Consider the following 12,180-nt stretch of genomic DNA (forward strand, 5'->3'; position numbering starts at 1 on the left):
TTAGGCACCTAGATTATTGAAAAATCAGTGAAATTGTAGAAATACAGTGAGAATGATAAAAGCTCTTTACGGAAAGGCACTAACCAAGCCATACAGTTAAGCTAATCGATCTAGAGGCTAGTCAGGAAAAATGCAAATTTCGGCAAGACCTTACTTGTTTTTTGACATTTAGATCACACAACAATCACTTTACAGAAAATGAAAATAAAACAAAACTCAGGTGGCACTGAAATATACGACCCAAGTGAAAGAAACCACACGACACTGAATAACAAGCATCAAGGCAAGCTGATGCACTGACACACGAGTTTCTGCAATCAATCCCGAGACCGTTACACACAACGCATGCCAGTGTTCGTTAAAATCTGAAAACTTGGCTGCTCATACGTTGTAACCGTAAGCAGATATTGCGCCCTAGTTTGCACATCACACACCAATGAAATAGCAGCATGAGGACGCTCCCGCTGGTTCTCTTCTCCCTGCAATACAGAAAAAATTCCTTAGTTTCTTCCCCCAAATAGACCAATTTGAAAACGCTGCATAGGGATTAAAGCGTAAACAGAGTCTTAGTGCTTCCAAATAACACCACAACATAGCAGACTGCAGAATGCATGATTCTCAAAGAAACATCGTCACATTGTACAGTCCTCGTAATCAATCAGGATAGCAAGTACAAATAAGAAATAGTTGCAAGACGAAACTAACCAGCTACCTTTCGGCGAAACAGCCATACAAACCATCAGTCAATTATCTTTGGTAAACATCAAGGCATTTTGAATGAACGAGCTCACAATAATGTTGAGATAGCAAACAATTGTGGCATTCAGAGGCTCGAAACTAGTACTTTCAGCAATACGAAAATGCAAGATAGCTCAACCTATCAGACTTATGCAAACGCAGGATCTCATCTAGCAAGACAAACAGCTTAACTAGCGTAGAAGCAAATTTGACAGTACCAGCATCACAAAATACCTTGCAAATAAGATACATAATGATGTATACTCACGCGTGTGTATGTAAACGTATTTTTCTAATCAGATCACGACAACCGCGTTTACTTAATAGTAACATGGCTGGCTAAAACCTCTTTTACATGTTTTGGCAATACCACTCAGGCAACTGGGCATTTCTTTGTTATATGGAGCAGTCATAAACCACATAGAGGAGACAAGTGGATAAACAGATACTCACCAAAACAGTACAATAAGGGCAAAGGAGAAGCAGGAAGTAGTCGAAATGCAATGACCAAAGCATGTGAAGAAGCTCTCAACAGGGACAGCAGTGTCCTATGCTCCGAGGCTTCTAAAACCTGCAATTAAAAAACATCAAAATCAGTAAAGGACACAAAAGCAGTGAGCAAAATAGACCAGAATAAGACAAAGTTGACATTTTGAAAGGATCAATAAACAGAGAACTTCATCCGCAATTTCAATTCGTGAAAGTGAACTTTCCAAGAATGGGAGGTGCTCCAATAACAGGAGAGTTCTCAATATAAATAAGAGTTGGGAGGCTATAGGCTAGCATATCGGGGTATCAAATTACTATCAGGTCCAGTGATGCACACATATTTATACAACAACCATATATTGAGTTGACCAAAGCAAACCCAAAAAAAGAAATATGTACTGTTTTTTCATCCCCACAAGGAAATGGACGAAATTGCAGATCCATTCGCACCGAAGGAAGGGCAAGTAAAGGTGTTTGCAAATAATAATCACTGGCACTCCACTCCAGCAAGGAAAGATTACTCCCGCAAAAAGAGACAAGACTACAAGTGTAGCTCATCATCACAGAGGAAAATAATGAAGCTACCAACCTACACATCATAAGCCATCCAAAGGTCTGCTGTTGGTCCAGTGTCCAGCCAGCGCAACGCCACGGACAGAGCCGGAAAGGTCACGGCAGCTTAGGGTTAGCCACCGATCAGGGTAGTCTTGCCTAAACAGAGTTGATTCCAAAATAAGCACACATTTAAACATAGTTACAAAATCAACTGAATCATGTTGAACCGATAGAATCATCACTCCAACAGTTAGCAGAATCATAATTAACATACAACCCTTTGAAACCAACCCGGCAATGGTGGTTACCTCTGATCCAACTCCAACAATGTCTCCCAGAGCTACTGGATCTTCCTCTCCCCTTCATTATATCTGGCTTCCTTCACTGAAACTTCTAGTTAAACTAGGGAGCTCCTATAAGGAAATATGCGCATCATAAAGATATCCAGTAGGCAGTAAGTAATCAATAAGAAGATTATTTGCATCACAAGATTGCCCACATATTCTTATAAAGTTAGCAGAATGCATTGCGAAAAGAAAATTTGAATATCCAGAAAATGGTGGCAGATTGTCAAGCTCACCTAGTCACATATTTATAGATTTATCAGGGTTAATTCTACAGGAAGATATTACCATAACTAGTATGCTAGCTGGCAAATTGCACAACATTTAACATAGTATTCCAGCAAGTACATCAAGCAAGGCTGTTATACCAGACACTAAATATGGAAAAACACTGGCTTATGGTCTAAAGGGATTATGGTGGAGTGCACAACAATACAATCAGAAAAGGCGGGGTGTGCATCGTTGATGAACACCTTGTGTTTCTTTCCCCGGATAGAACAATTTGAAAACACTGCACATGGATTAAAGCGTAAACCGAGTCATTGTGCTTCCAGATAGCACCACAGCATAACAGACTGCACAATGCATGATTCTCACATTGCCCTGGTATAGCAAGTGCAAATAAGAAATAGTTGCAAGACGCAACTAACCAGCTACCTTCGCAAGAAACATCCATACAAACCAGAGTAAATTATCTTTGGTAAACATCAAGGCATCTTGTATAAAAGAGGTCTGCTCAATCATTGCAAATAATTGTGTAAGCAGGTGAAAACTTATAGTCGGCATTCAGTGGCTCAAAACTAGTGCTTTCAGCTATACGAAAATGCAAGATAGCTAAACCTATCAGGCTTATGCAAACACGGGATCTCATCTAGCAAGACAAACAGCTAACTAGCATAGAAGAAAATTTGACATTCCCAGCATCACGCACTACCCTGTAAATAAGATACATGATTGTGCATACTCAGTGTGTATGTCAACGGATTTTTCTAATCAGATCATGACAACCTCATTTACTTAATTGCTGGACAGTTCCCATATAAAAGAAGATCAAGACTTCAATTTTACATTTTTACAGAAAATAGTAAACATGGCTAGCTGAAACCACTTTTACAGTTTGTGGCAATACCACTCGGCAACTGGGCATTTCTTTTTTATATGGAGCAATCATAGATCACGTAGAGGAGACATGTAGAGAAACACATACTCACCAAAACAGTGCAATGAGGACAAATGAGAAGCAGGAAGTAGTCGAAATGCAACTATGAGAGCATGGGAATAAGCTCTCAACGGGGACAACAGTGTCCTATGCTCCAAGGCTTCTAAAACCTGCAATTAAAAAACATCAAAATCAGTAAAGGGCACAAAAGCAGTGCGCAAATGAAGGCCAGAATAAAACATGGCCGACATTGAAAGGATCAATAAACAGAGAACTTCCGCAGCAAGTTCAAATTGTGAAGTTAACTTTCCAAGAATGGGATGTGCTCCAATAATATGAGAGTTCTCAATATATATAAGAGTTAGAAGGCTACAGGCTAGTATATCAGGGTATCAAATTACTATTCGGTCCAGTGAGGCACACATATTATCATGAGAACAACATATTATATTGAGTTGACTGAAGCAAAGCCAAAAAGAAGAATAAATGCGTTTTTTTTCTTCCCCGCGAGGAAATGGACGAATTGGCAGATCCATTTGCACCAAATTAGTATCACAAGAGTAACATATTATATCCTCTTAGAATCTAGAAGTACTGGAATAGATCAAGGAGAACAGTTTGTTAACCTATGCACAAACAAAAAGATATCCTAGTTATCCGTTATATCCAAAGATTTGATTGCAAAATTAGGACAGCGGAGTCTTGAGTGGACCCACAGAACAAATGACTTGCCTAAACACAGTTCATTCCATTGTTGAACTGACAGAATCATCCCTCCAACAGTTAGCAGAATCAGAATTAACATACAACCCTTTGAGAACAACCCCAGCAATGGTGGTTACCTCTGATCTAGCCCCAGCTATGTCTCCCAGAGCTCCTGGATCTCCCTCTCCCATTTATTATATCTAGCTTACTTTATTGAAACTGCTAGTCAAACTAGGGAGCTCCTGCAAGGAAATATGTGCATCATAAGGACATCCAGTTGGCAGTAAGTAATCAATAAAAAGATTATGTGTATCACAAGATTGCCGACATATTGCTACAAAGTTAACATAATGCATTACGAAAAGATTTGAATATTCAGAAAATGGTGGCAGTTTGTCAAGCTCACCTGGACACACTTATAGATATTTATCAGGATTAATTCTACACGAAGAAATTACCATAACTAGTATGCTAGTGGCAAATTGCACAACATTTAACATAGCATTCCAACAAGTATATACAGTAAGGATGTTATACCAGACACTTAACATGGAAAAAGTACTAGCTTATGGTCTAAATGGATTGTGGTGGAGTGCACAGCAATAAGGGTGTGCATCATGGACGAACACCTTAGGGTACACAGCATAATACAATACATTCATATAACAGGTTCTAGACTTGAACACATCACATACAACTGATAACTCGAAAAGGAATATGGCCAAAAAACTCTAAGGATAGAAGAAACGAGGTTAACAAATTACAAAGTGACTCTAGCATCTTGTCACACCCATCAAGAATGAAATGCCTCGCATTCTTCAAAGGAAGGTCCTTCTCTCTAGCCAGCGATAAAACCTTACAGGTGTTCCCACTACAATATGAGGGCAGGCAATAAATCCATGTGTTCCTTTATGTGAAAACACAACAACCTTCAATTCAGAACACAAAAGCACTGAGCAAATCAAGAGCAGAATAAAGCAAGGTCGACGTTGAAAGGATCATTAAACGGAGAACTTCCGCAGCAATTTCAAATCGTAAGTGAACTTCCCAAGAATGGGATGTTCTCAATATATGTACAGGAGGCTACAAGCTAGCATATCAGGGTATCAAATTACTATCCGGTCCAGTGAAGCACACATTTTTATGTAGCAACCATACATTGAATTGACCGAAGCAAAGCCAAAAAGAAGAAATATGTTTGTTTTTTCTTCCCTCTCGAGGAAATGGACAAATTTGCAGATCACCAAGTAACGTTGTTTGCTAAGAATAATCCTTGGCACTCCAATCCAGCAAGGAAAGATTACTCCCCACCAAAAAGAAGCCTATGTGCACAATAATGAAGCTACCATCCTACGCATCATATGGTGGAGCAGAAATAAAGTGAAACCATACGAAGAAAAAAGCTCAGATTGTAAAGCCATCCAAAGGAGCTGCTGTACTGTACTTCATGCCAGCATAGATATTTAGCGGCATGAATCAAATATTCAGTTGACTTGTGTGAAGCCAAACAGCAAGGAAAATTGAGTGGTTTTTCTTCCGCGCAAGGAAATATGAAAATTCTGGAATGCATTTTTTGCAGCAAAGGAAAGGCAAGCAGAGAAAAATCCATTTCACTAACTGAACGTTTGTTTGCTAAGTAGCCAGCAAAGGAAAAGAGTAATCATTAATTGGCACTCCACTGCTGCAGGGCCAAGGCAAGACTACTCCCCGCAAGGAGAAAAAGTAATAGGGCAAATAAGACTAGTGGTGGTAGCTCACCATCGCAGAGCAGAGGTCCGGCTGTTGAGCAAAGAGTTGTTTTTGAATTCTCCCTCCTCCCAGTCCCAGCACTTGATTGTTCCTGCACGGAGAAAAAAAAATCAACAATAGACCAGATGAGAACCGGTCGATATGTTTAGGAGCGTAAAGGTTTACAACAGAATTGAATGAACCAACGGAAGGGGCTGCCGTTAAGTAGGAATTTCAGTGACGAGAAACAAAGGGAGGAGGTACCTGGTTCCGCGCGAGCCTGGTCGGAGTAGACGTCGAGGACGCATCCCGGGGACGGGGGTGCGGATCTCAAGGCCGCCGGCGCGAAGAAGAACTTGGCGGACGCAGTCTCCATCTCCGGTCGGGGGGCGCCGACGTCCGGTCCGTGGTGCGCTTGGCGGCGAGGCTAGTTGGACGGAGCGGCGCGCACCGTGGTAGCGAGGCACGCGCGCTCCGGCGAGCTAGGCTGCGTCGCGGCCATGGAGGCGCCGGCGCCGCCTTGGAGGGGTGGGAGCAGAGGAGCAGGGAGGGGAAATGCGTTTAGGTTAGGGTTGGTTTTGTTCTTGGTGTGGGATGGACACCAGCCGCTAAATCGGACGGGTCCTATGCTCCCAGGCTTCTAAAACCTGCAATTAAAAAACGTCAAAATCAGTAAAGAGACACAAAAGCAGTGAGCAAATTCAGACCATAATAAAATAAGGTTGACACAGAAAGATTTCTAAAGATAGAGAACTACCGCAACAATTTCAAATTGTGAAGTGAACTTTCCAAGAACAAAATGTGCTCCAATAACATTAGAGTTCTCAATATATATATAAGAGTTAGGAGGTTACAGGCTAGTATATCAGGGAATCAAATTACTATCTGGCCCAGTGAGGCACACATATTTATACATCAACCAAATATTGAGTTGACTGAAGCAAAGCCCAAAAGAAGAAGGAATGTGTTTTTTTTTCTTCCGAAATGGACGAATTTGCAGAAGCATTTGCACCAAATTAGTATCACGAGGGCAACATATTATATGCTCTTAGAATCTAGAAGTACCAGAATAGATCAAGGAGAACAGTTTGGTATCCTATGCACAAACAAAAAGATATCCTAGTTATCCGTTATATCCAAAGATTTGATTGCAAAAATAGGACAGCAGGGTCTTGGGTGGACCCACAGATCAAATGACTTGCCTAAACACAGTTGATTCCATAATAAGCACACAAATAAACAGACAATCAAGATCAACTAAATCATGTTGAACCGACAGAATCATCACTACAACAGTAAGCAGAATCAGAATTAACATACAACCCTTTGAAACAACACGGGCAATGGTGGTTACCTCTGATACAGCCCCAGCAAAGTCTCCCAGAGCTCCTGGATCTCCCTCTCCCATTCATTATATCTGCCTTCCTTTACTGAAACTGCTAGTCAAACTAGGGAGCTCCTACAAGGAGCATCATAAGGATATCCAGTTGGCAGCCAGTAATCAATAAGAAGATTATGAGCATCCCAAGATTGCCCACATATTCCTACAAAGTAAACAGAATGCATTACGAAAAGAAGATTCGAATATCCAGAAAACAGTGGCAGTTTGTCAAGCTCACCTAGTCACATATTTATAGATACTTATCAGTGTTAATTCTACAGGAAGAAATTACCATGACTAGTATGATAGCTGGAAAATTGCACATTATTTAACATAGTATTCAAGCAAGTATATCCAGTAAGGGTGTTACCCCAGATACTGAACATATGGAAAAACACTAGCTTATGGTCTAAATTGATTATGGAGTGCAAAGCAATAAAATCAGAAAAACGAGGTGTGCATCGTGGACGGACACCTTAGGGTGCACAGCATGACACAATATATACAACAGGTTCTAGACTTCAACACTTCACATACAACTGATAACTCGAAAAGGATATGACCAAAAAAAACTCTATACATAGAAGAAACGAGGATAACAAAATACCAAGTGACTCTAGCATCTTGTCACACTCATCAAGAATGAAGTAGCTAACGTTCTTCAAAGAAAGGTCCGTCTCTCTAGCTAGAGCTAGAATCATTACAGGTGTGCCCACTACAATATGAGGGCAGCCAATAAATCATTGTGTTTGTTTATGTGAACACCTACATTAAATGCAGCAAGCTTCAATTCAGAAGACAGAAGCAGTGAGGAAATGAAGACCAGAATAAAGCAAGGTCGATATTGAAAGGATCAATAAACAGAGCAATTTCAAATCGTGAAGTGAACATTCCAAGAATGGGATGTGCTGCAATAACAGGAGAGTTCTCAATCTATAGAGTTAGGAGGCTACAAGCTAGTATGTCAGGGTATCAAATCACTATGCGGTCCAATGAGGCACACATATTTATACATCAACCAAATTTTGAGTTGACTGAAGCAAAGCCAAAAAGAAGAAGAAATGTGTTTTTTTTTCTTCCCCACGAGGAAATGGACAGATTTGCAGATCCATTTAAGGGCAAGTAAAGTTTTTTGCTAAGAATAATCACTTGCACGCCACTCCAGCAAGGAAGGATTACTCCCCGCAAAAAGAGACAAGACTATGTTGTAGCTCATCATCACAGAGCACAATAATGAAGCTACCAACCTACACATCATATGCTGGAGCAGAAATAAAGAGAAACCATACCAAGAAAAAAAGCTCAGATTCTGAAACCTTCCAAAGGTGCTGCTGGTCCAGCGTCCAGCCACCGCAGCACCACGGACGGAGCCAGCAAGGACACGGCGGCTTAGGGCTAGCCACCGATCAGGGTAGCCCTTCTTTGACTTCCTGCACGCGAATCCCCTCAGAAAAATCAGCAATCAACCAGATCGGAACCACCAACATATGTTGAGATAAAAATTCACATCATAGGTCTATAGCAGAGATGAAGCAAAGCCCTACCAGAAAAAAGAACTTCAGTTTCTGAACTGAAGCACTCCGAAGGTGCTGCTGGCCAGGCGTCCAGAGACCACAACGCCACAGACGGAGCCAAAAGAGACGCACAGCGGCCTAGGGTTAGGCTACGGCTACTTGGCAAAGAATTGCTTTTGAATCCTCCTCCCAGCAGAGCACATGTCCGGCTGCTGAGCAAATTAAGAAATGTTCCTTTTGAGTTCTCCTCCTCCTCCTCCCAGCAGAAGTAGAGCACTTGGTAGGTCGCTGACTCGAGGTAGTCCACTGAATTTCGTGCAATGAGAGAGAGAAGAAAAAGTCAGCAACAATAGAGCAGATTGTGGAGGATTTACGTATTCTGCAATGAATGAATGAATCAATCAATCGTGTATCTGTGAAGTAAGCAGGAACTGTAGTGAGGGAGCAGAGCAGTTACCTGAGTACATGTAGAAGCAGATCGATGGGGATAATGTAGCACAAGAAGTAAGCAGAGCTGCCGTATCGGCTGAAGAGCTCCGAGAGGGTTTTGTGGCGTCGTCCAGGTAGGTTCCCCAGTAACCGGGGCCGAGATTGGAGGCCGTGCGCACGTCCTGCGGGGGGCAGATCGAAGAGGGTGGCTGCCGTTAAGTAGGAATTTCAGTGACGAGAAACAAAGGGAGGAGGTACCTGGTTCCGCGCGAGCGAGCCTGGTCGGAGTAGACGTCGAGGACGCATCCCGCGACGGAGGTGCGGATCTCAAGGCCGCCGGCGCGAAGAAGAACTTGGCGTGCGCAGGCTCCATCTCCGGGCGGGGGGCGCGGACGTCCGGTCCGTGGCGGTGAGGCTCGGCTAGTTGGACGGAGCGGCGCGCATCGTGGTAGCGAGGCACGCGCGCTCCGGCGAGCTAGGCTGCGTCGCCGCCATGGAGGCGCCGCCGCCTTGGAGGTGTGGGGGCACAGCGGGGAGGGGAAATAGGGTTTGGGTCCCTTGTGGGTGTGGCTTCAAACTGAGCGGGCCAATTTTGGTTGATCGAACACGCGAGCCACCGGGCCGGAACGGCGGAAGGCCCTGCGGGCAGAATTTAGGGTTGGGTTTGGTTTCTTCCTACTAACGTGACCGCCCGGGATCTCACCTTTTACTTTGATTGACCCCATCCACACAATCTATTCAATTCAATGCCTGCTTTTTAATCGCGCGCGCGAAATGGATTACACAACTCGCTCGCTGGAAAATAACATGTTGCAACAATCGGCTATCCACTACGGAAACGCCAAAAGCTACTAAATCTAGAATGGAATTCTAATATGGGTCACACCAAAACAAAAACAAAAACTAGAATTGAAATAAATAAGCTGATGAAACAAAGAGTGCAGTTTAGGTGGCACGGCCGTGCCGGTCATTGGGAGACGACGGGACAGTGTCGACGTCGGCCACGGCGCAGGGAGCTCCCAACGTTGCCGCGTCCCCGACACGCAGGCCCCAGCACGACACGAGCTTCCCCTCGTGGTTGTTGGCGTGGTTGGATGGCATGCGGACCGCGACATCGAACATGGGCGTCCCACGCCACGCGTCGTCGGCGAGCCCGTCCAACGCGAACCCGGGAACCTGCACCCCCGTCCCCCACGCCACGACGGCCTGCTCGGCCTTGTGCCCCCTCGACGGGGAGCAGAACCGCTGGAGGACGGGCCCGGTGGCGAGCGTGACGCCGGCGTAGGAGACCTCCGCTACGGATCCCGCCTCGACGCAGCCGCCGCCCATGAAGCCCCGGGAGGTGGCGCGGAGGGTGAGGTTGAAGAGCGGGTTTAGAGGAGCGTCGTCGAGGTCAAGGCCGGTGACGTAGTCGATGGCCGCGGAGTAGCGCGGGGCCTTGGAGCCCAGGGTGAAGACGACGAGGAGGGCGAGCAGGACCAGGAGCACCAGGGCTCTGAAGGCTCTGATGGTTGTTCTTCGTCGTGGCGCGAGCAGCCGTCGTCGTATTGGCCATGGCCTGACATATTCGATCGTGGATCGCGTAGGCAAAGTAGCTAGCTTTGGGTCGACGAAGTGGCTTGGTGTTCTGGCTTGGTGTCCTTGCCGGAACCCCGCGCTGTATTGGAGTCGGGTGGAGGGTGACACGCGCTTATGCAGACGTACGCAGACCTGACTGACATGGACAGAGGGAAAGGAGAACGAGGGGATCTCGTAATCTCTGGGTCAGCCCCGGGACCGGGAGGGCCTATTCTCCGCTTTAAGCGGGAGCGAGCCTGGCTCCGCTTAAAGGAACGTGAGCTGGGCCCGGCCCATTTATTGTGTCGCTGTTCTTCTTTTCCATTTCTTGAGTGATAGCGTGTGTTGCATAGTTGTTTCGGTTTTCAAAAAGCTATACAAATTTAAAACCGAACAAAATTCAAAATCTGTACAAATTCAAAACCAAAAAGTTCAAAATTGAACGATTTTAAAAACCGAACAATTTTCAAAATCGAACAAATTTCAAATTTGAAAAAGTTCAAATTAAAAAAATGTTCAAAAATGAAAAAGTTCTAAACTGAAAATTGTTCAAAATTTAAAATTATTCAAATTTCAAAAAAACAAATCTGAAAAATTTTCAAACGCGAAAAATCTTCGTATTTAAAAATGTTCAAAACAATAAAATGTTCAAACTTAAAAATTGTTTAAATTCGAAAAAAGTTCAAATCTAAAAAAAAACAAACTTAAAAAAGTTCAAATTCGAAAAATTCAAATTATGAAAATTTCAGAAAAACCGATCAGCAAAAGCAGAAGCTAGAAAAAAAATAGAAGAACCAAAGAAAAAACCAGAAGAAAATATGAAAGAAAAAAACGAAGGAAAACCATTGCCAGCGCTAATGGGCCGGCCCAGACCTATCCCGCTCTAAGCGGAGCGCCACATAGCGCCCGCTATGAGCGGCGAATAGGTTTCGCCGTCAGCCCCTGCCTCAACATCTATGGCGATGGTGCTCTTTTGGATCAAGCAATGGTGGAGGCTCGGTATCTCTTCTAACGCACGTCTAGACGGCGTTGAAGTTTGGCGGCGGCACTGCTTCTGCGAGTGCAAAAATCATAGGGATAGTTTTGTATATTTCTGTCATTTAGGTTTTTTGCAAAGTTTTTAGGACAACTGTTTTCTTCTGGTCTGTCTGGTAGTTTTCATGTTTGTTTACTCATGTAACTTGATTTTCTATTAATGAAATACGTGGTTGCTCTAAAAAAAACATCTAGGTCGCGTTTGGTAGCCTGGCCATCCCTTGTCTCACATGGGGGCATATTTTTTGGGCCGTTTGGATGTTGGTTGTTTCTATGTTCTTTACAACACGGGTCTTAAAGCACCTTCGGAACAGGCCCGGGAGGAGCGTGGGGTGAAATTACCCATATGGTCAAGGATTACTGCACCCTAGCCCATTCTCTGATCAGCCGGGAAGAGGGCAGCATCAACGTTCACGCAAACCTTTCCTACAGGCGGTGGAGACCATCTCGGTGAAGAAGTTGAGTCACACATAGTAGCCGGTTTGGATTTGAAGCAGTATGTCATAATCATCTCGACATAAGCTATGATCTTGGCTGCAACTCTCA

The 12,180-nt window shown here is 43.9% G+C and overlaps 1 protein-coding gene across 5 annotated transcripts; it reads right to left on the reverse strand.

Annotated features, from left to right (window-relative positions):
• Window positions 1-137: 137 nt before the first annotated feature.
• On the reverse strand, window positions 138-9,751 carry LOC127297641 (DEAD-box ATP-dependent RNA helicase 15-like). Of its 5 annotated transcripts, none has more exons than XR_011744193.1 (14): window positions 9,301-9,751; window positions 9,071-9,224; window positions 8,644-8,919; window positions 8,389-8,529; window positions 7,707-7,864; window positions 7,073-7,262; window positions 5,983-6,365; window positions 5,749-5,830; window positions 4,128-4,232; window positions 3,338-3,455; window positions 2,091-2,195; window positions 1,817-1,938; window positions 1,192-1,309; window positions 138-479 (listed from the first exon to the last, which is right to left on the reverse strand). XR_011744193.1 is itself a non-coding variant. In XM_071819550.1 (14 exons), coding segments are annotated over exons 6-9 (303 nt in total). In that variant the 5' UTR covers window positions 6,095-6,365; window positions 7,073-7,262; window positions 8,389-8,529; window positions 8,644-8,919; window positions 9,071-9,224; window positions 9,301-9,751; the 3' UTR covers window positions 138-479; window positions 1,192-1,309; window positions 1,817-1,938; window positions 2,091-2,195; window positions 3,338-3,455; window positions 4,128-4,230. The 5 variants fall into 5 exon arrangements, 2 of the variants coding, with proteins under 2 accessions (XP_071675651.1, XP_071675652.1); XM_071819550.1 differs by lacking the exon at window positions 7,707-7,864 and adding an exon at window positions 4,755-4,861; XR_011744192.1 differs by lacking the exon at window positions 7,707-7,864.
• Between the last annotated feature and the right edge of the window lie 2,429 nt (window positions 9,752-12,180).

This window comes from Lolium perenne, chromosome 4, assembly GCF_019359855.2.
Source record: "Lolium perenne isolate Kyuss_39 chromosome 4, Kyuss_2.0, whole genome shotgun sequence".
Classification (NCBI taxonomy): domain Eukaryota; kingdom Viridiplantae; phylum Streptophyta; class Magnoliopsida; order Poales; family Poaceae; genus Lolium; species Lolium perenne.

Excerpts from the sequence above, each read along its gene's own strand:
- LOC127297641 (XM_071819550.1), bottom strand. The coding sequence starts at position 6,094 with ATGGAGACTGCGTCCGCCAAGTTCTTCTTCGCGCCGGCGGCCTTGAGA. Across the intron at positions 5,831-5,982 it reads CCAGGCTCGCGCGGAACCAG|GAACAATCAAGTGCTGGGAC; the intron begins GTACCTCCTCCC and ends TTCTCCGTGCAG. Across the intron at positions 4,862-5,748 it reads CGGACCTCTGCTCTGCGATG|TGGGAACACCTGTAAGGTTT; the intron begins GTGAGCTACCAC and ends CTCATATTGTAG.